The 21,451-nt window shown below is 42.4% G+C and overlaps 1 protein-coding gene across 3 annotated transcripts; it reads left to right on the forward strand.

Moving 5' to 3' along the window:
• The first annotated feature begins 3,579 nt into the window (after positions 1 to 3,579).
• On the forward strand, positions 3,580 to 18,069 carry LOC121271329 (retinol dehydrogenase 8-like). 3 transcript variants are annotated; one of them, XM_041177266.1, is made up of 8 exons: positions 3,580 to 3,699; positions 8,477 to 8,588; positions 10,820 to 10,940; positions 12,815 to 12,976; positions 13,847 to 14,026; positions 14,175 to 14,268; positions 14,869 to 15,052; positions 17,192 to 18,069. In XM_041177266.1, the coding sequence occupies exons 3-8, from the start codon at positions 10,844 to 10,846 to the stop codon at positions 17,417 to 17,419; spliced, it is 945 nt and encodes a 314-aa protein (XP_041033200.1). In that variant the 5' UTR covers positions 3,580 to 3,699; positions 8,477 to 8,588; positions 10,820 to 10,843; the 3' UTR covers positions 17,420 to 18,069. The 3 variants fall into 3 exon arrangements, with proteins under 3 accessions (XP_041033200.1, XP_041033199.1, XP_041033201.1); XM_041177265.1 differs by lacking the exon at positions 8,477 to 8,588 and having other exon boundaries at positions 3,629 to 3,699; XM_041177267.1 differs by lacking the exon at positions 8,477 to 8,588 and having other exon boundaries at positions 3,679 to 3,729.
• Positions 18,070 to 21,451: the final 3,382 nt, after the last annotated feature.

Consider the following 21,451-nt stretch of genomic DNA (forward strand, 5'->3'; position numbering starts at 1 on the left):
GCATCAGACCATGCTACACCATTTTTATACTGCAGTTTAACTGCAGCCGTGTAAATGTATTGAAGTGATAATCCAGTGGAAAGGCACCTGACATGCTTCAACAACTTGGACATGTGCTCTTCGCAAAATTGGATAGCGGTCCAGAGCAGTCTGTGCTCTAAGCAACATGGAAGACCCACTAGGCAGCCAGAAAATGTTAAAGTTGGGGTGAGGAAAGTGACTTAATAATGCAACTGGGGCATTGGAATAGCATTTGCATTAAAGATCCTAAATTTAACCAGAAAAAAAGCTATAAGGTTCATACCCATGCTCAGTGTGTCCTGTCCTATGCCTGCTGATTTTTCCAGCAGAGACCCCCGCATCCCCACTCCCTCCACACCATACCCTGTAATCATTCCGGTTTTGTTTTGTGCATAATGTACCTTTAAGAATAATACTTGTTAGGGAAGGTCACATGATTTGTAGTAACCAATAGGAAAGTAGCATGGGCTACCTCAGCAGTTCCTGTAAAGTTAGAGTTGAAAGCACGTGTGTAGTTGCTGCTGAGTACATTGTGAATAAACTTAATGTTTCCACTTAAAAAGTGTCTGCAGATCAACTCTATTACTGATAGTACAACTCGGCCACTCTACAGCATACCTCAACACCAGAAAAGCCTTCCCATAGACCACTGGCTTCTGGCACCCGGAATCTCTTGGCCTGGCACTCCCACAAACACCACGAGTGAAGCCACTGGAACATCAAAGAATTATACAAGCTGATTTCATCAGGTAAGGAGAACTCATTCCTGCACAGAGGCTAAATTATACAGTCCACTTAATCTCTTAAAAGCCAGAGTCAGTTATGTTGAAAAGATTATTTGTTCTTTGACCAATTCAGGGCAAACTGTCTTGAATCAGACGTCTAATGCCAGAGCAGTTTGCTATAGTCCTCGATTCCTCAGCCAAGCTGATGTGCAAATGGCCTAGACCTGTCATCTAGTCCAGGCTGGCAGAAGTAATATTGGAAAGCACTTCTTCGCATACATGGTAGCAGAAATCTGAAGCTCTCTTCCCCAAAAAACTGCTGACACTGGGGGGGAGAGTGAGGTCGATAGAAAACTTCAACATTGAGGCTGACAAGATTTTAGATATTTTGGCTTTAGAAGATCTGCAATGCTGATTTGTCAGACTGATACTGAAGCTAAAAGGGTTAAATTATGAGGATACGTTTCATAGACATAGCTTGTATTCCCTTTGGGGCAAACATTTCTTCAAATAGGGGAAATCTGGAACTATATTATACCTAGACTGAGGTGTACAGGGCCCAATTCCAAAATCTACAAACAACACGAAACTTGGAAGTATTGTGAGCTGTGAGGAGGATAGTGATAAACTTCAGAAGGAAATAAACAGGCTGGTGGAGTGGGTGGACAAGTGTCAGATGAAACTTAATGCAGAAACGTGTGAAGTACTTCAGTTTGATAGGAAGAATGACGAAAGGTAATATAGGGTATAATAATAAAGGGGTCCAGGAGCGTAGAGACCTGGGGGTTTATGTGCACAAATCATTGAAGGTGCAGGACAGGTTGAGAAAGAGTTAGTAAAGCATACAGGATCCTGGGCATTATAAATAGGGCATAGCTCACAAAAGCAAATAAGTTATGATAAACCCATATAAATCATTGGCTTGGTCTTAAGTGGAATATTGCATCCATTTCTGAGCACCACACTTTAGGAAGACATTCAAGAGGGTGCAGAAAAGATTCACATGAATGATTCCAGGGATAGGAACTTAAGTTATTTGGACAGAGGCCTTGGAGAAGGCCGAGTGGAGGCTTGATAGGGGTCTTCAAAATCGTGAGGGGTCTGAACAGACAGGGAGAAACCTCCCATTGGGATAAGGTTGGGGTAAGGGATCGAGAACCTGAGAACATTGATTTAAGATGATTGACAACAGAAGCAATGCCAACAAGAGGGAAACCTCTTTTAATGCAGCAAGCAGTTAGGATCTTGAATGCGCTGCGCGGAATCGTGGCTTGCAAAAGGTGGGGGGGAATTTTGCAGAGGAAAAGGCACCAGGAGTGGCACCAAGTGAGCTGCACTTGCAGAGAACTGGCACAAACCCGACCAGCCGAGTGGCCTTGCCGTAACCATTCTATGATCCTACAACAACAACAACAACACGGGGCCACGGAGGAGGGCGATATCGGCCAAGGTTCTGGTCCTGGTCATTGTCCACTGACCCTCGCTGACAAATGGTCCACGGGCGAGGGCAAGACTGGATTCCACCCCGATGCCTTGCCCGTCCCCGCAGCCGACCGACGGAGGGCTTCGTTCGGGGACAACGGTCAATTGAGCAAGGCCGCAGAAGGCTCTGCCACTTGAGTGAAGTCACCTTCTGGGCTGCAACCATTCCCTGATTTCTCTGGCGCAAAAGCAGAAAAAGTGCTGGGAGTGCTCGGCAGCTCAGGCAGCACCGTCGGGCTGAGAGAAACAAGAGTTACGGTTTCAGATCGACGACCTTTCGTCAGAACTCGGTTTCGCGTGCACCGAAGTTTAAACTGGATAAAATCGGGCGGGGCGAGGGTGCTGCGATCCCTCAGTCAGGATCCGTCCCTGTCTTGCCGACTACGGCGAACTTGGAACGAGCGGGTGAATGTCTTTCATGTCCGCTTCAAAGACTTTTTAAACCTCGCCAACGGCGCCACTCGCGCTCACAACATGGCGCCCGAGACATTCACGCAACCGCCCGCTGGCCGGGAAGCCCCAAGAGCGCACGCGCGCGCGCCCAACCCCCCCCACCCCCTTCCCACCACCTTGTGCCCGGCCATCAGATCCCGAGCCCCGCCCCGCCCCCCGCATTGCCAATCGGATTGGACGCCTTTCCGAAGGCCGCAGCCAGGAATGGTCAGCTCGCCCCGTCAATCAGGTGACGCATGAAGCCGGCGCACCTGCAGCGAGGTGGGGGGAAGCGTTTTTCTTGCCCCTCCCCCCCCTTCCCACGTGCACCCCAAGAGCAGTCTCCAGCCACGTTTTTTTTTCTAGGCGGGATTTCTCCTTCTTCCCCCCCCCCCCCCCCCCCACCCCCATCCCCCCAATCTGTCTTATTACCATTCTCAGTCAGGATGCTGAAAATTGCAATTATTCCATTGAAATTTGCATTTTATTATAGTTTGTTCAACTTAAAGGACTTTGTCACACATTCAAAGCCACTGGTTTGCTCTCTGTTTGATGCGCCCTGATCCAAGTGGTTGTCACTTTTCCCTGCCTCATTCTGAAATTATGCCATGGGGTGCAACAAAAATTAAATTTATTCCCCCCAAGATTTCTTCCTTTACTATTTTGGCAATCATTTTGTTTTAAGGAGCCTTCACCAGCCACTGAAGTTGATCTTGGAAATAAAACCACGCAAAATCTAGTGGATCTGTGGGAGAAAGTGCGCTGGAAGCTTAAATGGTTGATTGCATCCCTTCCCCCAAGAATCTCAGACAAAAGTTTTCAGCGTTGATGCGCACATTGACCCCGCAGTGAAATTTCAGGGCCGTTTTCCTTTTTCAGCTTCAATTTCAGTATTTTCCGATAATGCCTTGCTTTTCCAGGTCTCACAAGATAAGATTCTGGCCGATTGGCACGGTCGTTAATGGTGGTCCTCTTGTAGGAAATGCCGCAGTCAGTGTGTGCTCATCAACCTGAGCAACGACAATGTGAAGATGACCAGGTATTTTGTTTCAACGGTGTTGATTGAGGGGTAAGTTTTGGCCAGGACACCCAGAGGATCTCCCCCAACTCTTCTCCAATGGTTTCTTCTACATCTAGCTGAGAGGCCAGATGGGGTTTCGATTTATGCCTCATCGGAAAAATAAACACTTCCTACAGCGTAGCATTCTCTCAGCGCCTCATTGGCTCTGTCCGCCTGAATTTTTGTGCTCAAATCCTGGGGTTGGAGTACAAAGAAACATATGAATTAGGAGCAGGAGTAGGCCACTCAGCCCCATAAACCTGCTCCGCCATTCAATAAGATCATGGCTGATCTGAGTGTAACCTCAACTCCACATTCTTACCTACCCCCAATAACCTTTCACCCCTTTGTTTATCAAGAATCTATCTAGCTATGCCTTAAAAATATTCAAAGACTCTGCTTTCACTGCCTTTTGAGGAAGAGAGTTCCAAAGACTCACCACCCTCTTAAGAGAAAAAAATTCTCCTGATCTCTGACTGAAATGGGCAACCCCTTATTTTTAAACAGTGACACCTAATTCTAGATTCTTTCACAAGAGGATTGATGAGGGTAGTGCAGTTGATGTGGTCTATGGGGATTTTAGTAAGGCATTTGATATGGTCCCACATGGCAGACTGATCAAAATGTAAAAGCCCATAGGATACAGAGAAATGTGGCAAGCTGGATCCAAAATTGCCTCAGTGACAGGAAACAAAGGGTAATGATCAAAAGATACTTTAGCGAATGGAAAGCAGTTTCCAGTAACGTTCCACAGGACTCTGTTGCTTGTGGTATATATTAATGATTTGGACTTAAATGTGGGAAGCATGATTGGGAAATTTGCAGGTGACAGAAAAATCAGCCATGTAGTTAATAGTGAAGAGGATAGCTGTGGACAGGATATCAATGGTTTGGTTGAGTGGGTGGAAAAGTGGCAAATGGTATTCAATCTGGAGAAGTGTGAGGATATGCATTTGGGGGAGGGCAAACAAAGCAAGTGAATACTCAATAAACAGGAGGATATTGAGAGGGGTAGAGAAAATGAGAGACCCTGGAGTGCATGTCCACAGGTCCTTGAAGGTGGCAGGACAGGTAGATAAGGTGGTAAATGAAACATGTGGAATGCTTTCCTTTATTGCACGAGGTATAGAATACAAAAGCAAGGATGTAATGCTGGAACTGTATAAAATGCTGGTTAGGCCGGAGCTAGAGTTTTGCGTACAGTTCTGGTCACTACATTACAGGAACTGCAGTGGAGAGAGTACAGAAGAGATTTACAAGAATGTCGCCAGGGCTGGGAAAATTGCAGCTATGAGGAAAGATTAGATAGGCTATGGTTGTTTTCCTTAGAACAGAGAGGGGTGACTTGATTGAGGCATGCAAAATTATGAGGGGCCTAGGTAGATTAGACAGGTAAGACTTGTTTCCCCTAACGGAGAGGTCAATTGCCGGGCGGCACAGATTTAAGGTGATTGGTAGAAGGATTAGAGGGGATATTAGGAAATCCTTTCTCACCCAGAAAGTGGTAGGTGTCAGGAATACGCTGCCCGGATTGGTGGTTAAGGCAGAAACCCTCAACTCATTTAAAAGGTACCCAGATCTACAACTGAAATGCTAACCTACAAGTCTATGGAATGGTTGCTGAAAGGTGGGATTCAAATGGGCAGCTAGTTTTTTCAGTCGGCACAGACACAGTGGACTGAATGGCCTCTTTCTGAGAGAACACATCTTTCCCACATCCACCCTATCAAGACCCTTCAGGATCTTATGGCCAGAATTTTACGGTCGGCGATCGGCTCCACACCGCCATTGTACGCACTATCTGCACGTTCACGGAGTGGAATCCCTTCCTGTTGATGAAGGCACTCGGCTCACCCGCTGGTGCCTTGGTGGCCATATGTGTGCAGTCGATTGCATCCTGGATGCCGGGGAACCCAGCAATTGCTGTAAAGCCTCTGGCTCGCTCTGCCTGGCTGGCCTTGTCTGTGCAGTAGTGAATGAAAGTCAATGCATGCCTTAACAGAGCGTCTGTCACCAGCTTGACACAACTGTGGACAGCTTATTGGGAGACTCCACAAAGATCACCCGCTGACTCCTGGAAAGAGCTGGAGGCATAGAGGCTGAGGGCTACTGTGACCTTCAGTGCCACTGGCATGGGGTGTCCACCCACACTGATCTGATCTCAAGGCCAATCATCTGGCAGGTGGAGGTCACTGTCTCCCTTGAGAGGCGGAGTCTCCTTAGGCATTGCAACTCAGACATATTGAGGTAGCTGCATCGCTGACTGTAAACCATGGCAGCAGGATAGTGGCATCTTCTGCGGCCCCTTCCGCCTTGGACTTCCTGTTGGCCCAGCACCCCTTGTGCCTGCGCCTGTTCTCCCACAGATCGCTCCCCTGGAGGCTGAAAAGGGACACTTGGCATCCTCCCCCTTCTGGCCCTCTCTTTCTCCTCAGAGGAGGTGCCTCCAGAGAACACCACAATCCCCATTCCCCGGGTAAGGAAAGGCTGTCTGATGTTTGGAAGGCCCCAAGTGTTATGACTCCTCTGGAGTCCTGAACTGAAGCCTGTTATTTCTGTCAGCAGCTCTGAAGCGAAATGAAGTTGTCCTGTTCACACAAGCATGTAGCTGTAAGGTATAATCTAAAGTACTAACAACTTGTATTAGCGAGCCCACTCACCCCTCTTATCCCACCCGTGGATGAGATTTTTGAAAATGTGGCCTACCCGCCTGCCCATTGTGCCTATGCGACGTGCTAGAAATTGCACAGGCTACGTAAAATCACAGACAATTGGTGCCTCACGGGACTTAACTGGCCCGTTAATTAATGGCGGGTGCGCCTCCATTGTCATTGCACGCCCACCTAGCGAAATAAAACGACGGTGCACAGTGACATTGGGACGTACGCCCGATGTCATCGAGCGTCATTTTATGTCCCGGCGTGTTGGGCGCACACCCAAGTTAAAATTCTGGCCTATATGCTTCTATCAAGTCACCTATTACTCTCCTAAACTCCAGCATATACAAGCCTAGTCCAACCTTTCCTCATAAAATAATCCTTCCATCCAGGTATTAGTCTAGTAAACCTTTTCTGATCTGCTTCCAGCACATTTACATCCTTCCTTAAATAAGGAGACCAGTACTGTACAAAGTACTCCAAATTTGGTCTTGCCAGTCCCCCATACAACTGAAGCATAACCTCTCTACTTTTGTATTCAATTCTCCTCACAATAAACGATAACATTCTATTAGCTTTCCTAATTACTTGCTGTGCCTGCATTCTAACCTATTTTGATTCATGCGCTAGGATACCTAGATCCCTCTGTATCTCAGAGCTCTGCAATCTGTAACCATTTGGATAATATGCTCCTTTTTATTCTTCCTGCCAAAATGGACAATTTCACATTTTCCCACATTTTATTCTATTTGCCAGGAATTTGCCCACTCATTTAATCTATCCGTATCTCTTTGTAGCCTCCTTATGTTCTCGTCACAATTTACTTTCCTACCTATTTTTGTATCATCAGCAAATTTAGCAACCATCCCTTCATCCAAGTCATTTATATAAATTGTAAAAAGTCGAGGCCCCAGCACTGATCCTTGTCACACACCACTCATTACATCTTGCCAACCAGAAAAAGATCCATTTATTATCTCTGTTTCCTGTTTGCTAGCCAATCTTCTATCCATGTCAATATGTTACCCCCTACACCATGAGTTTTTATTTTCTGCAATAACCTTTGATGTGGCATCTCATCAAAGGCCTTCTGGAAATCTAAGCATAGTCCTTCCACTGATTCCCCTTTATCCACAGCACATGTTACTTCTTCAAAGAACTCCAATAAATTGATTAAACATGATTTCCCTCTCACAAAACCATGATGATTCAGTTTGATTACCTTGAATTTATCTAAATGCCCTGCTATAAAGTCTTTAACAATAGTTTCTAATATTTTCCCTATGACAGATGTTAAGCTGCAGTTTCCTGCTTTCTCTCTCCCTCCCTTTTTGAATATAGGAGTTACAGTAACTATTTTGCAATTTAATGGAACCTTCCCCGAATCCAGGGAATTTTGGAAAATTAAAACCAACACATCAACTATCTTGAAAAAACTCAGCAGGTCTGGCAGCATCGGCGGAGAAGAAAAGAGTTGACGTTTCGAGTCCTCATGACCCTTCGACAGAACTTGCGTTCGAGTCCAAGAAAGAGTTGAAATATAAGCTGGTTTAAGGTGTGTGCACACCTTAAACCAGCTTATATTTCAACTCTTTCTTGGACTCGAACGCAAGTTCTGTCGAAGGGTCATGAGGATTTGAAACGTCAACTCTTTTCTTCTCCGCCGATGCTGCCAGACCTGCTGAGTTTTTCCAGGTAATTCTGTTTTTGTTTTGGATTTCCAGCATCCGCAGTTTTTTTGTTTTTTACATCAACTATCTTACTAGCTACTTCTTTTAAGACCCTAGGATGAAGTCCATCAGGACCCAGGGACTTGTCAGCCCGCAGTTGCATCAATTTGTTCAGTAATACTTCCCTGGTGATTGTAATTTTCTTGAGTTCCTCCCTCTCCTCCATTTCCTGATGTACAGTTATTTCTGGGATGTTACTTGTGTCCTCTTCAGTGCATATTCAATTCAAGATCAATCAAAGTCCATTTGATAAGTTTTAGGTAACAATTGTATTTTGCAAATAACCTCTCACTTATGAGATGCTCAATTAATGTTTTAACTACAATAAACAATGGTTTGCAAAAACTAACTACAACTCCCAATGTGCAGAGACCCCACGTGTCTGAGTGGGGAGTCATTACTAGGGATTACAGTAAGAAGATCTGTTCTGACCTGAGTTCCGTTCTCTCTGGTTGGTGTGCATGCAGCAATTACTTAAAAGGTACTGTACTGAATGTCATTCTAAACAGCTGAGTGTAAAATTGTTGTCTTTAAATTGCTCCTATGTTTGTGTTTTCTCCATTATCTAATAACTTCTACAAAGGTACTAAAATCAAATGCCTTCAAAAAAAAATTAAATGGCATACACAATCGAAAGGAAAACAAGGATCTAATACAATGATGTGCCTGCTTTTGTTTGGTGAAAGCATAGTGAACTCTGATGGAGCACCATTTTTTTTATTGTAATTAAAAATGTTCACTCATCCTTGTTTAAATTAAGGCTAATTTTTTTTTAATTGTAGGCTTTTGTATATTATTACTTTCTGTTTTTACCTTAATTGTAATCCAAATTTACATATTCTCACAAACATTTTGAACTCAATGATACATGTTGCAATAAATCTAAACTTATTACATTTTTCGACTGTTGGACAGAATGCAAAGTAATTGGGTCATCTGAAAGTGAGCTGTCAGTGGCCTTGACAAATCCATGTTTCCAGACTTTTGTCCGCACCCATCAATTGCTTAATGTGCTCTGCAGAAAATCAGTGGAAATGTGTTGCGGCAGGTTTTCTGTGCTTGTCTGTCAGAGTTGCCACAGGATGAGCTACTGTGCAAATCAATGTTGCCAAGAATTCTAACTTTTCTCTTTACGTTTTAGGTGCTGAGGGCAAAACATTAGTGTTTCACTCTGTTCTGCTATTGAGTGTTGGAGTTTTACATCAACAGCAGCAAATTATGAACAGTTTAAGTTATGTGGAGAGACTGGAGAAGCTGGGATTGTTCTCCTTAGAGCAGAGGAAGTTAAGGGAAGATTTAATAGAAGTGTTCAAAAGCATGAGGGGTTTGAAAAAATCAGGTAGGGAGAAACTGTTTCCACTCATAACCAGAAGACACAGATTTAAAAACGCATGAGGGGGGATGAGGAGAAACCTTTTTAATCAGCGAGTTGTTATGACATGGAATTCACTGCCTGAAACAATGGTTGAAGAAGATTCCATTGTAACTTTTGAAAGGTAATTGGAATAATACTTAAAAACATAAAATAATTGCAGGGCTGTGACAAAAGAGCATGGAAGTGAGCATAGTTGACAGCTTTTTCAGTGAACCTGCACAGACATGATGTGCGGAACGGTTTCCTGTGCTGTAAGGTTCTATGAAATCAAAATATTATCCATATCAAGGAGAGAAAATCTGAGTGTTGCTTCCATGACACAGCTGAAGAGAAGAATTTACACCCTCTGGAAGTAGGACTCAAGCCAGTTCTCTCAGTTGATTAATAGCGTATAAATTAAGAGGATTTAAAAGGGGGAAAATATCTTTAAATTAGGAAAAATAAACTGTTGAACCTCACTGAATCAAGCATTTGTGCTTTTTTGGAAATGACTGAGTACACACGGATTCTCTAGTTGACTTAGACACACATTAATCTGCAGTCACCCCTGTGCTTGTTGACCTACATTGGCTTCTGGCTAAGTAAGATCTCAATTTTAAAATTCTCAACCCTATTTTCAAATTGTTCCATTGCCTTCGCCCTTTCCTATTTCTGTAATCCCCTCCAATCCCACAATCCTCCGTGATTTCTGCGTTCCGGCCTCTTAAGGATCCCTAATTTTCATCATTTCACTGTTGGCGGCCATGCCTTCAGCTGCCAGGGCCCTAAGCTCTATAATTCCATCCCTGAACAACTCCACCTCTCTTTCTCCCTTTAGAACATACTTTAAAATCTACCTCTTTGACTGAGTTTTTGATCATCTGCACTAATATCATCTTATAAGGCCCTATGTCAAATTTTGCTTTGTAAGATTCCTGTGTAACAGCTTGAGATGTTTATGACCTTGAAGATACCATATAACACAAGTTGTTGGCATCCAAGAGCCAGTTGGATACATTGATAGAGGGGCTGTAATTTTTTTTTAGCTTGTATAGATTAGCTTTACTTTATTACCATGCGCCCTGTACCTCTACATGGCAGCAATATGAACAAATTGTGAGATTTTTTTTACTGGGGGATAAAGCGTCAGTTCCATTATTTAACGTGCAAGTGGATTTGTGAAGAGCCTGTATCCAGTTTTAGTTGATCTGTAGGTCCCAGGGTCAAATGCAAGTTTTTCTTTTTAATTTACTGAAACTTGTTCTAACTTAAGGGAACCATCGAGCTATATTTAGGTTGTCTAGTTCAGAGGGGAAAAGCAGCACCTTCCAAACACAAGTCTTTTTCTCTGTTTGCAGTGGTTCACAATAGGAAAAACAATAATGTCTGCAAGAACTGTTGTAGTCACAGGCTGCTCCTCTGGTATTGGACTGGCCCTAGCAGTCAAACTAGCAAAAGATCAGTTGAAACGATTTAAAGGTAAGATGAGAGTTTAAATTGCATTCTGTATAAGTGTTAATATTGATGCAAGTTTTTTAACAGTCACGTGGGCTGCAGGTTATGATGTGCAAATGTAATAGAAACATGGAAAAATTACAGCAAAGAAGGAAGTCATTGTTGCCATCGTGTCTGTGCTGGCTGAAAAGGGGCTATCAAGTTAATCCCACTTTCCATCTCTTGGAACATAGCCTGTAGATTTTGAGGATTTCTGCCTCTACACTCCTTGATTGAAGGGTCCATGAACGGTGGCATAGATTTAGGGCTGGAAGCTGGAGGTTTAGAGGGTATCTGAGGGGAAACATTTTTACCTGAGTGTGTTTGGATCTGGAACTCACAGTCTGAAAGGTGGTAGAGGCAGAAATCCCACCAAAAGTACTTGGATATGCACTTGAAGTACTGTAGCCTACAACACTATGGACCAAGAGCTGGAAAGTGCAATTAGGCTGGATAGTTCCTTGTCAGGCAGCATGAACACGATGGGCCGAACAGCCTCCTTCCATGCTGTAAATTTCTGAGACTCTACGACTTACCCGTTCAAATAGACCAGTCATGATGAAAGGACTTGCTTTGAGGGTTGTGCAAGACACAAGCTATTATTAATGAGTATAATTTCTTTACAACTGACACTTAAATTGTGTCTTTATGCAGTAAAACATTGAAAGACACTTTACAAATTGGTGAAAGAACAAAGTTGGGGTTAAAGGTTGGGGACCTTGCTGCAAGAATGATCAGAGACAGGTTTTAAAAAGTGATTATTGATGAGGAGGAGAAATGTAGCAAGGCGAATGAAACCATAAATTAATCCATTCACTCTTACCCGCCTATATACTGCTAATTTTAATAATGAGGTAATATGTTTCACACATTTTCCTAGGGTGGCAGGAAGCATGTCTGAACTCGTGGTTCTCTTTAATGAATTACTGATTTTAATTGTTGTATGGGAGCAGGTTGCAGAGGCCATCACCTTCTCTGTAGGGAGAGGCAGTAAATAGAATGAAGGAGTCACCACAATACTTTTTCCACGCAGCTCATAAATGACCATTGTAGCAGCATTGACAGAATGCTGGGAACAAGTTACCTACTGGTCCTTTACGTGTGCTGCATTTCTATTCCATGCAACATCATAAAATGTCTTGGAATTAGGGGGCTGTCATATGTCTGAAATGTCTTATGTTTGATACTTTCAAATGTCCGGTGATTGTGCTAACTCTGGCTCAGTGGGTAGCACTGTTGCTTCTGAGTCATAAGGTTGTGGGTTCAAGCCTCACTCTAGATGCTGAGGGAGTGCTGCACTGTTGGCGATGCCACTTTTCAGGTGAGGTATTGAACTGAGACCCTGTCTGCCCTCCTTAGGTGGATATAAAAAAAATCCCTTGACACATATTTTGAAGAGCAGGAGAGTTATCCTGGTATCCTTCACCAATTAACATCATTAAAACAGATTATCTAGCCATTGCTGTTTGTGGGAACTTGTTATGCATGAATTGGCTACCACTTTTCCACAACAGTAACTACGCTTCAAAAGTACTTCATCCACTGTAAGGTGCTTTGGGACATTCTGAGGTCATGAAAGACCCTATATAAATCCAAGTTTTTCTTTCTTTTCTAAACAAAGCTGCTTTCATTGAGTGATTACTTGGATTGACTTACTAAGAAAGGTGATTGCACAAGAAATTGACTTAGCTAACAAATAGCTAGAACTTAACATGGATTAGGTTGCTATTTCAGGAAGGATGAGAAGAAATGGGCTAAAGGAACTTCATCTAAACCTATCTTGTAATGGATATGGCTTGAACTTCCTTTATGTACTTATCGTAAATCATCTGCCGCAGTCTATCTTTGTCTTATTGCAGTTGTCGCAACAATGCGAGATTTAGACAAGAAGAAAAGACTGGAAGATGCAGCAGGCAATACATTGAATGACACACTGGAAATTAAAGAACTTGATGTTTGCAGTGAAGATTCAATATGCAAATGTGTGAACAGTATTCCAGAACGAAAGGTGGACATATTAGGTAAAATTTATAAAAACAAACTGAAGTGAATTCATCTGAAGAGTTTCCTCATTGAAATAAATACTTATTTTAATGAAATCAAGGTACCCTTGAACTAATTGGCTGTAACCCCAAGTCCAACACTAATTCCAAGCCTGAAGCCCTAAGCCAACTATAACCAGATCCCAAGCCCAAACAATTTATCCTAATCCTAAAGCCAACTCCATATCCAATTCCTAAATCTAATCTTAGTCCTAAATCTACTTCAAGCTCTTGGACACAATTCTAACCCTAAACCCATTTTACACCTTATTCTCAGAGTGGGACAAAGCAAGTTGGGACTCAGAATTTGCCTCAGAAAGTTTCTGATACCAACACTGTTATTGTAGAAGGCAGTAGAGGTGTGCAATTTTTCAAAACGGGGCTTTTTCATAAAGGATCATAGGATGATCCAGCACAGAAGAATCATGCCTGTGCAGGTTCTTTGAAGAGCTATCTAATTTGTCCTACTCCCCTGCTCTTTCCCATAGCTTTGCAAAAGTTTCCCTACAAGACATTACACCCTCCAACCAGTAGTAGCACTATTGCACCTCCACTCATAGGGATGTGTATTTAGGGTGTGACAAGTTTACCTAGGCAGTTTCCACTATAAAAGCAGATGTGGGACTGTATAATGCAAGATGTTTGAGTATATCATAAACAAGCATTGACCACCATTTGTTGATTCCTTTGTTCTTTTAATTCTCAATATGTCCTGCACTTTGGGATATGACACTTCAGCTTGGTTCCTCAGTAAAAAAAAAACCTGTACTCTCCTGTTTATCATTTCTAGTGAAAACAGCTTGTATAGCAAAAACAGTACTTTGTATTTCATTTTTCTGCTTGTTTTAGTAAATAATGCTGGAATGGGGCTCATTGGACCAGTAGAGTGCCAAAGCTTAGATACCATGAAAACGGTGTTTGACACAAACTTCTTCGGCCTGGCTCGCTTGGTGAAAGAAATTCTACCCGACATGAAAAGTCGACAAAACGGGCACATTGTTGTCACGAGCAGTGTTATGGGAATCCATGGTAAGTTGATGCTTTTAGAAGTTCCATCAGCTCATGAACAATTAATGTAGCTGCAGTGTTGAATGTTGAATCATTTTGTTATCAAACTTAAACTTTGGCTTTATTTGGCTGGGGAAAAAAAAAATCATTTTCTTCTTCATACTTCTAGGTCTTCTATTCAATGATGTCTACTCAGCATCAAAATTTGCTGTTGAGGGTTTCTGCGAAAGTTTGGCGATTCAAGCTTTAAAATTCAATATAAAGTAAGAGCCTTGAAGATTTTTCTTAATCATCAAGAGAAAAAAAAAGATCGAATCAGACATTTTTTACAAGATTCAGGGTTCATTTTCATGTGATGTGTCCAAGGTCTCAATGATACTTCTTTCTCCACCTCCCTAGCTACGCAACACTAAGCTGAACTGCAGTAGTACTGTACATTGTACCTCTTGGTATAGATTAACTCACTCAGAATAGCCCAGGAATTTTACCAGAAACTTGCTGGCCTATTTAATTCAGTACCACAAAATGCAGCATAGTATATTTACGTACTGAGCCATCGGGGAGCCCCAATAATTGTCCTACTGGTTCCTATTAAGTTAATAAACTTGCAGTTATAAAATAGAAAATCTTGGAGTTATCTAAGTACTGTAGTGGTTGGTAGTCCTTAAAGAAGTCGTTTAGAAGTCAAGCTATTTCAAGACAAAATGGTTTCAAGTATTGTACAAAGTGAGTTCTAAAGCTATTTTGATGATGCAAGATATTTTGTATCTTCTTAAATATTATTTCTGTTGACATATCCTTGCATTATTCATTATCAGATGTTTATTCTGAATAATTATTCTCGGTGTGTATGTCCCCTGTAGCATAAGTCTCATTGAACCAGGACCAGTCTTCACTGAGTTTGAAAGTAAACTATACGAGGACGCTGCTAAAATGGACCTCTCCAGTACGGATGAAGAAACTGCAAAAATGTTTCAGCAACTGTACCTTCCTTATTCAAAAAAGGTCTTTCATGCTCTTGGACAAACAGCAGAAGATGTGGCTGAGGTATTTTTGAAATAAGTTGTGCCCTCAAACAATTGTATTTGAAATTGATAGTCGATATTTTACAAATGTTACATATTTTGAAATTTTATTGTCCTGAGAAAATTGGCTTTTAATCACTGTTATTTACAGTCATATGTTACAGCAGAGGAAACTTTCAGCCCATCATACCCATGCCAACTCTTTAAGGTTATGTAATTAGACCCACTCCCCTGCTCTTTCCCAATAGCTCATCAAATTTTTCTCCCCTTCAAGCATTTATCCAATTCCCTTTTGAAAGTTACTTTTGAATCTATTTAATCACCCATTCAGGCAGCGTATTACAGATCACAGCAACTCACTACATAAAATAATTCACTTCTCCCTCTTTGGTCCTTTTTCCAATTATCTTACAAAGTATTACACAGTATTTACAGCATAGAAACAGGACCTTCTGCCAAAATGGATCCATGCTGGTGTTTATGTTCCTCTCACCTTTCATGATCTAACCCCATCAATGTGTCCTTCAATTCTTATCTCCCTCATATGTTTATCTAGCTTCCCAACTATGCTATTTGCTTCAACTACTCCTGTGATAGTGAGTTCCACATTCTCAATACTCTCTAGATAAAGAAGTTTCTCCTGAGGAAGTGACTAATTTATGTTTATGGCCCTAGTTACAGTCTCTTTGTTATTCTTCTTATAAAAATGAACAATGTTATCCATTTTGATCAACAACAAAAACAGAATTACCTGGAAAAACTCAGCAGGTCTGGCAGCATCGGCGGAGAAGAAGAGTTGACGTTTCGAGTCCTCATGACCCTTCGACAGAACTAGGTGAAACTAGGGGATTCACCTAGTTCTGTCGAAGGGTCATGAGGACTTGAAACGTCAACTCTTTTCTTCTCCGCCGATGCTGCCAGACCTGCTGAGTTTTTCCAGGTAATTCTGTTTTTGTTTTGGATTTCCAGCATCCGCAGTTTTTTGTTTTTATCCATTTTGATGTTTGCTAGCCATTACATACCCTTAAATAATGAATTAGATATATCTGTTTCAAAGCCAGCGGATAATCAAAAGTCTCAGCAGTCAGTGTCTTATTCTCGTCTTCCCAGAAAATGGATATAGATATTGTATGAGAAAAAAATTGTTCATCTGTAATCTACCCTCGCTTGGTGAGGAGTCTGACAGCACTTTTTTTTATTCATTTACGGGAGTGGGCTTTGCGGGCTTGGCCAGCATTTATTGCCCATCTCTAATTGCCCTTGAGGTGGTGGTGAGCTGCCTTCTTGAACCGCTGCAGTCCATGTGGTGTAGGTACACCCACAGTGCTTTTAGGGAGTTCCAGGATTTTGACCCAGCAACAGTGAAGGAACAACAATATATTTCCAAGTCAGGATGGGGAGTGACTTGGAGGGGAACCTCCAGGTGGCGGTGTTCCCATGTGTCTGCTGCCATTGTCCTTCTAGATGGTAGTGTCATAAGTTTGGAAGGTGCTGTCTAAGGAGTCTTGGTGAATTCCTGCAATGCATCTTGTAGATGGCACACACTGCTGCTATTGTGCATTGGTGGTGGAGGGAGTGAATGTTTGTGGATGTGGTGTCAATCAAACAGGCTGCTTTGTCCTGGGCGGTGTCAAGCTTCTTGAGTGTTGTGAGAGCTGCACTCATCCAGGCATGTGCGGAATATTCCATCTCACTCCTGACTTGTGCCTTGTAGATGGTGGACAAGTCTCACTGGAGAGTGTACAAGAGGAAAGGGGAGAAAATTGACAAAATAAATATGAACAAAAAAATGCCCCTAGGATTAAGAGTAGCTATCACATGAAAGTACTGAAAATTCAGAGATTTGGGCTAGACTTTTAGCTATTTGCTTGTAGGCTTCTTCTGTTCAGATACTTTCTCTGCTGATCTAGTCTTGCTCAGAATCCATGAAGTAGTTACTTCGTGCATCAATTAAAACACATTCACCTGAGCCAACCATTGATGCTTTTGGATTAGGTAGATTGGGTTTGTAAAGCTGTGTGGAGTAGTGGGTGGGGGGAGAGGACAGGGTGTTGGCAGGATGGTGGGGGGCTGGGCGGGGGGGGGGGGCGGGCAGGCAAGTTAATGCTGTCCTTATGAATGATGCAAACCTTGACTTATGAACTTCTGATTTTGTTAACAGCACACGGTGAAAGTGATTACCTCCAAAAACCCTCCATTCCGTTACCAGACCAACAATCTGTACACTCCACTCACGACTTTGAAATTTGCCGATCCAACTGGGAATACGCACGTTGACACTTTCTACAAGATGGTCTTCGAACATGGCAGAATTTTTAATACAAGTCTTAACCTTATCAAATTGCTACGTTGGAGAAGCAGAAACAATCCAGGAGGAAAACACTCTTGATTGCAACGCAACTCAAATATTTGTGCATTCGCACTGCACTGTCTAATTCAGACATTTGTGACAAAAGTTCTTCGTTTCCCTTATTCAGAGGAATAGAGGTTAACAATAAAATTAACTACTAATGCTTAGTTCATTCTGGGGGTATCACCAGACATCCACTGGAGGCACTTATGTTGCACAAATTGGCTGCCCACGCTACAACAGTGAGTGACTCCACTTCAAAAGTACTTAATTGGCTCTAAAAGTGCTTTGAGATATCCTGAGGTTGTGAAAGGTGCTCGATAAACTCAAGTCTTTTACTTTTACTGTTCAAGTATGAGCTCAGACAATGATTGTCATGTGTAGAGGCAATAAAGCTGCTTCAAACCTATCCTTACCCAACAGGGTCAGTGGATAGTAGTTCGTAACCCTGTCTGATTATTTCTTGCTTAGTGGTGCTGAATCTAATTATAACTCCCCAATTACTGCCTCAGTTTAGCTCATCTGATGGAACAGATCAGAGATCAAAGCACCTTTTGGTCTATATGGTTTAGCAGTACACTGTGCTGTACCAATAGTAAATTGTGATCAGAGGGTTTTGTCATTTATTTTATATAAGTCAAATAAAGCTGACAGCAGGTTGGTCCAGTGTCAGGAAAATAAACATTCCAAGTGCCTGAAGTAAAACTGATTTAAACAAAGTTTAATTCAAAGAAAACCGGATCTAAATTAAAATATGATCTAAATTAACATAATAGTTTTATTTCTTATTTGTTCATGGGGTGTGGGCAAGACCCATCTCAAATTACCCTCAAGAAGGTGGTGGGGAGCTGCTTTCTTGAACTGCCACAATCTGTACACTCTCAGCCATGTTCCCTCTAAGATGCATGACTCATGCACCAGTTGTTCCCTTGAACTTACGCAAGTTACTGCACGGCTATGCAAAGAAATCTAAATTGCTTACTTACTTAAACAAACTACAAAAAAAAAATACAGTGCTGTTAGTGAGAAGTGCCAGGATTTTGACCTAGCAACTTAAATCAATCACAATGTATTTCTAAGTCACGCAGGTATGTGAGGTAGTTGAAGGGTACATGCTAAGCAAGTGGGCTGCTTTAAGCTAGATAGTGCCAAGCTTAGAGTATTGTTGGAGCTGCACTCATCCAAGCAAGTGGAGAGTATTCCATCACACTGTTAACTTGCGCCTTGTAAATAACGGAAAGGATTTAGGAGTCAGGTGAGTTATTCACTGCAGAGTTCCCAGCCCCTGACCTACTGTTGTGGCCACAGTATTTACAAGGCTAATCCAATTAAGTTTCTGGCCACAATACTGTGGGTGTCTACGAGACACACTATTCCTTGTTGTTGTCAGCAAGTCACGGGAAGGTCTCCAGTGTACTGGATAGTGTGCACCATTCCTTCACTGTAATGTAGAAAAAACGGTGGTATTGTCACTGGACTGGTACTCCATATGCCTAGGGTAATGCTCTGGGGACCTGGATTCCCAGCAGGTGGTAAAATTTGAATTCAATAATAATTAAAAACGAATTAAATGCCTAACAATTACCATGAAACCATTGTCGATTCTTGTAGAAACCCATCTGGTTCACTAATGAATGTCCTTTAGGGAATGAAATCTGCTTTCCTTAACTGGTCTGGCTTACATGTGACTCCAGACCCACAGCAAGTGGTTGACTCTTAAATTCCCTTTAAAATGGCCTAGCAAGCCACTCAGTTCTAAAGGGCAATTAGGGATGGGCAATAAATGATGGCCCAGCCAATGACACCCATAATCCCATGAACAAATATAAAAAGAATTTGCACGCAGCAAGATCTCAAACAGTGACCACACATCATAAAGTACTTGGTTAGCCGTAAAGTGCTTTTGGATGCATGGAGCTCATGGAAGGCACTCTAAATGTAAGTCTTTATTTCTAAGAAAAAAAATAAGAATTCTGATTTAAAAAGCAGGGGTGCGATGGTGCTTAAGGATCAACAGATCCTTCAATCTTCATCAGGTGGGACATATTTGGGAAAGAGGTTCAACATTTTAGATTGCAAATCAATAAAAACAGGAGTAGTCCTGAATGCAAGTCCATGGTATCCAGGTCTTTTAACAAATTTTGGGGGTGAGGGATTGTGGAGATGTCAACTTTTGAGTATGATGCAAAACATAGTAACAAGTAGTGCTGCATTATTGCTGAAAAGATTTGAAATTTGCCCCTTTAGAAATAGTTTCCTTGCGAACATTTGTGGATTTGTGTTCCATTAGTAAAATGGTGTCCATGTATCTAGTGTCATGTTCCTTTCACTACTGAAAGGAGGAGAAAATAGGCCTTAAGCATTTGCGTTACCAGGAAACAAAATTGCATTAGCAATGGTTTCTGCTGTAAATCAGTCTTCATTCAAAAGATGTGTTTGTTCAAATGCAACTTGTTGAGAGGGGCAGGAAAGGAAGCATCTTTCACAGTTTTAACACTCCAAGGATCCAACTTTAAGTAGCAGCCACAATTTGCAGTGCAGGTGATACCTTTTTTCACTCCATGCATTAATGTTGTCGGGTTCGTTCATTGTTGCTGGGTCAAGTAACATTTACACCACACAAAGTGCCAGGCAGTGACCTTTTCCGATGAGAGAATCTAACCCCTTGACATTCAACGGCATTACCATTGCTGAATCCCCCACTATCAACATCCTGGGGGTTACCATTGACCAGAAACTGAACTGCAGTAGCCATATAATACTGCGGCTACAAGAGCAGGTCAGAAGCTAGGACTCTTCCGGCAAGTAACTCACCACCTGTCTCCACAAAGCCTGCCCACCATCTGCAAGGCGCAAGTCAGGAGTGTGATGGAATACTCTCCACTTGCCTGGATGAGTGCAGCTCCAGCAACACTCAAGAAGCTCATCATCCAGGACAAAGCAGCCCGCTTAATTGGCACCCCATCCACAAACATTCACTCCCTCCACCACCGACACACAGTGGCAACAGTGTGTACCATCTACAAGATGCACTGCAGAAATTCACCAAGGCTCCTCCCTAACAGCAATGTGGGTGTACCTACACTACATGGACTTCTAGAAGGCAGCTCTCAACCACCACCTCAAGGGCAATTAGGGATGGGCAATAAATGCTGGCCTAGCTAGCAACACCCACATCCCATAAATGAATGAAAAAATGCTATTTTTTTATGCTCCACACGAGCTTCTTCCCACCTGTCTTCATCTCAACCCATCAACAAATACTTCTATCCACTTCTTTGAGAGCATTTATCTAACTTGCCCATAAATGCATCGATGTGATTTGCCCCAACTAATCTCTGCGATAGCATGTGTAGCAAAGAAATCAATGGGATGAAACCAATTTATGGCTTTAGCAGACTGTTGACTCTGCTAGATGACCACCCAGGCGATAATGATGAAAATGAAACTGCACTTTAATAATTCTGGGTGCTACACCTCCATGCCCATCTTCCACTTCTCAAAATGGTGATCTTACAGGAATTACTGGAGTCAGGGAGGGTCCCAGAGGACTGGAAAATCGCTAATGTAACCCCCCTGTTTAAGGGAGTGAGGCAAAAAACAGGAAATTACAGGCCGATTAGCCTGACCTTGGTTGTTGCTAAGATTTTAGAGTCCATTATTAAGGATGAGATTTCAGAATACTTGGAAGTGCACGGTAAAATAGGGCAAAGTCAGCATGGTTTCATCAAGGGGAGGTCATGCCTGACAAATCTGTTAGAATTCTTTGAGGAGGTAACGAGCAGGTTAGACAAAGGAGAGACAATGGATGTTATCTACTTGGATTTCCAGAAGGCCTTTGACAAGGTGCCGCACAGGAGGCTGCTCAGTAAGATAAGAGCCCATGGTGTTAGAGACAAGGTACTAGCATGATTAGAAGATTAGCTGTCTGGCAGGAAGCAGAGAGTGGGGATAAGGGGGTCCTTCTCAGGATGGCGGCCAGTGACTAGTGGAGTTCTGCAGGGGTCAGTGTTGGGACGACAACTTTTCACTTTATACATTAATGATCTAGATGAAGGAACTGAGGGCATT

Source organism: Carcharodon carcharias, chromosome 30, assembly GCF_017639515.1.
Source record: "Carcharodon carcharias isolate sCarCar2 chromosome 30, sCarCar2.pri, whole genome shotgun sequence".
Lineage (NCBI taxonomy): Eukaryota > Metazoa > Chordata > Chondrichthyes > Lamniformes > Lamnidae > Carcharodon > Carcharodon carcharias.

Coding starts and splice junctions, on each gene's coding strand:
- LOC121271329 (XM_041177265.1), top strand. CDS start 3,643: ATGCCGCAGTCAGTGTGTGCTCATCAACCTGAGCAACGACAATGTGAA. Junction 12,977..13,846: donor ACGAAAGGTGGACATATTAG/GTAAAATTTATA, acceptor TGCTTGTTTTAG/TAAATAATGCTGGAATGGGG. Junction 15,053..17,191: donor CAGCAGAAGATGTGGCTGAG/GTATTTTTGAAA, acceptor TTTTGTTAACAG/CACACGGTGAAAGTGATTAC.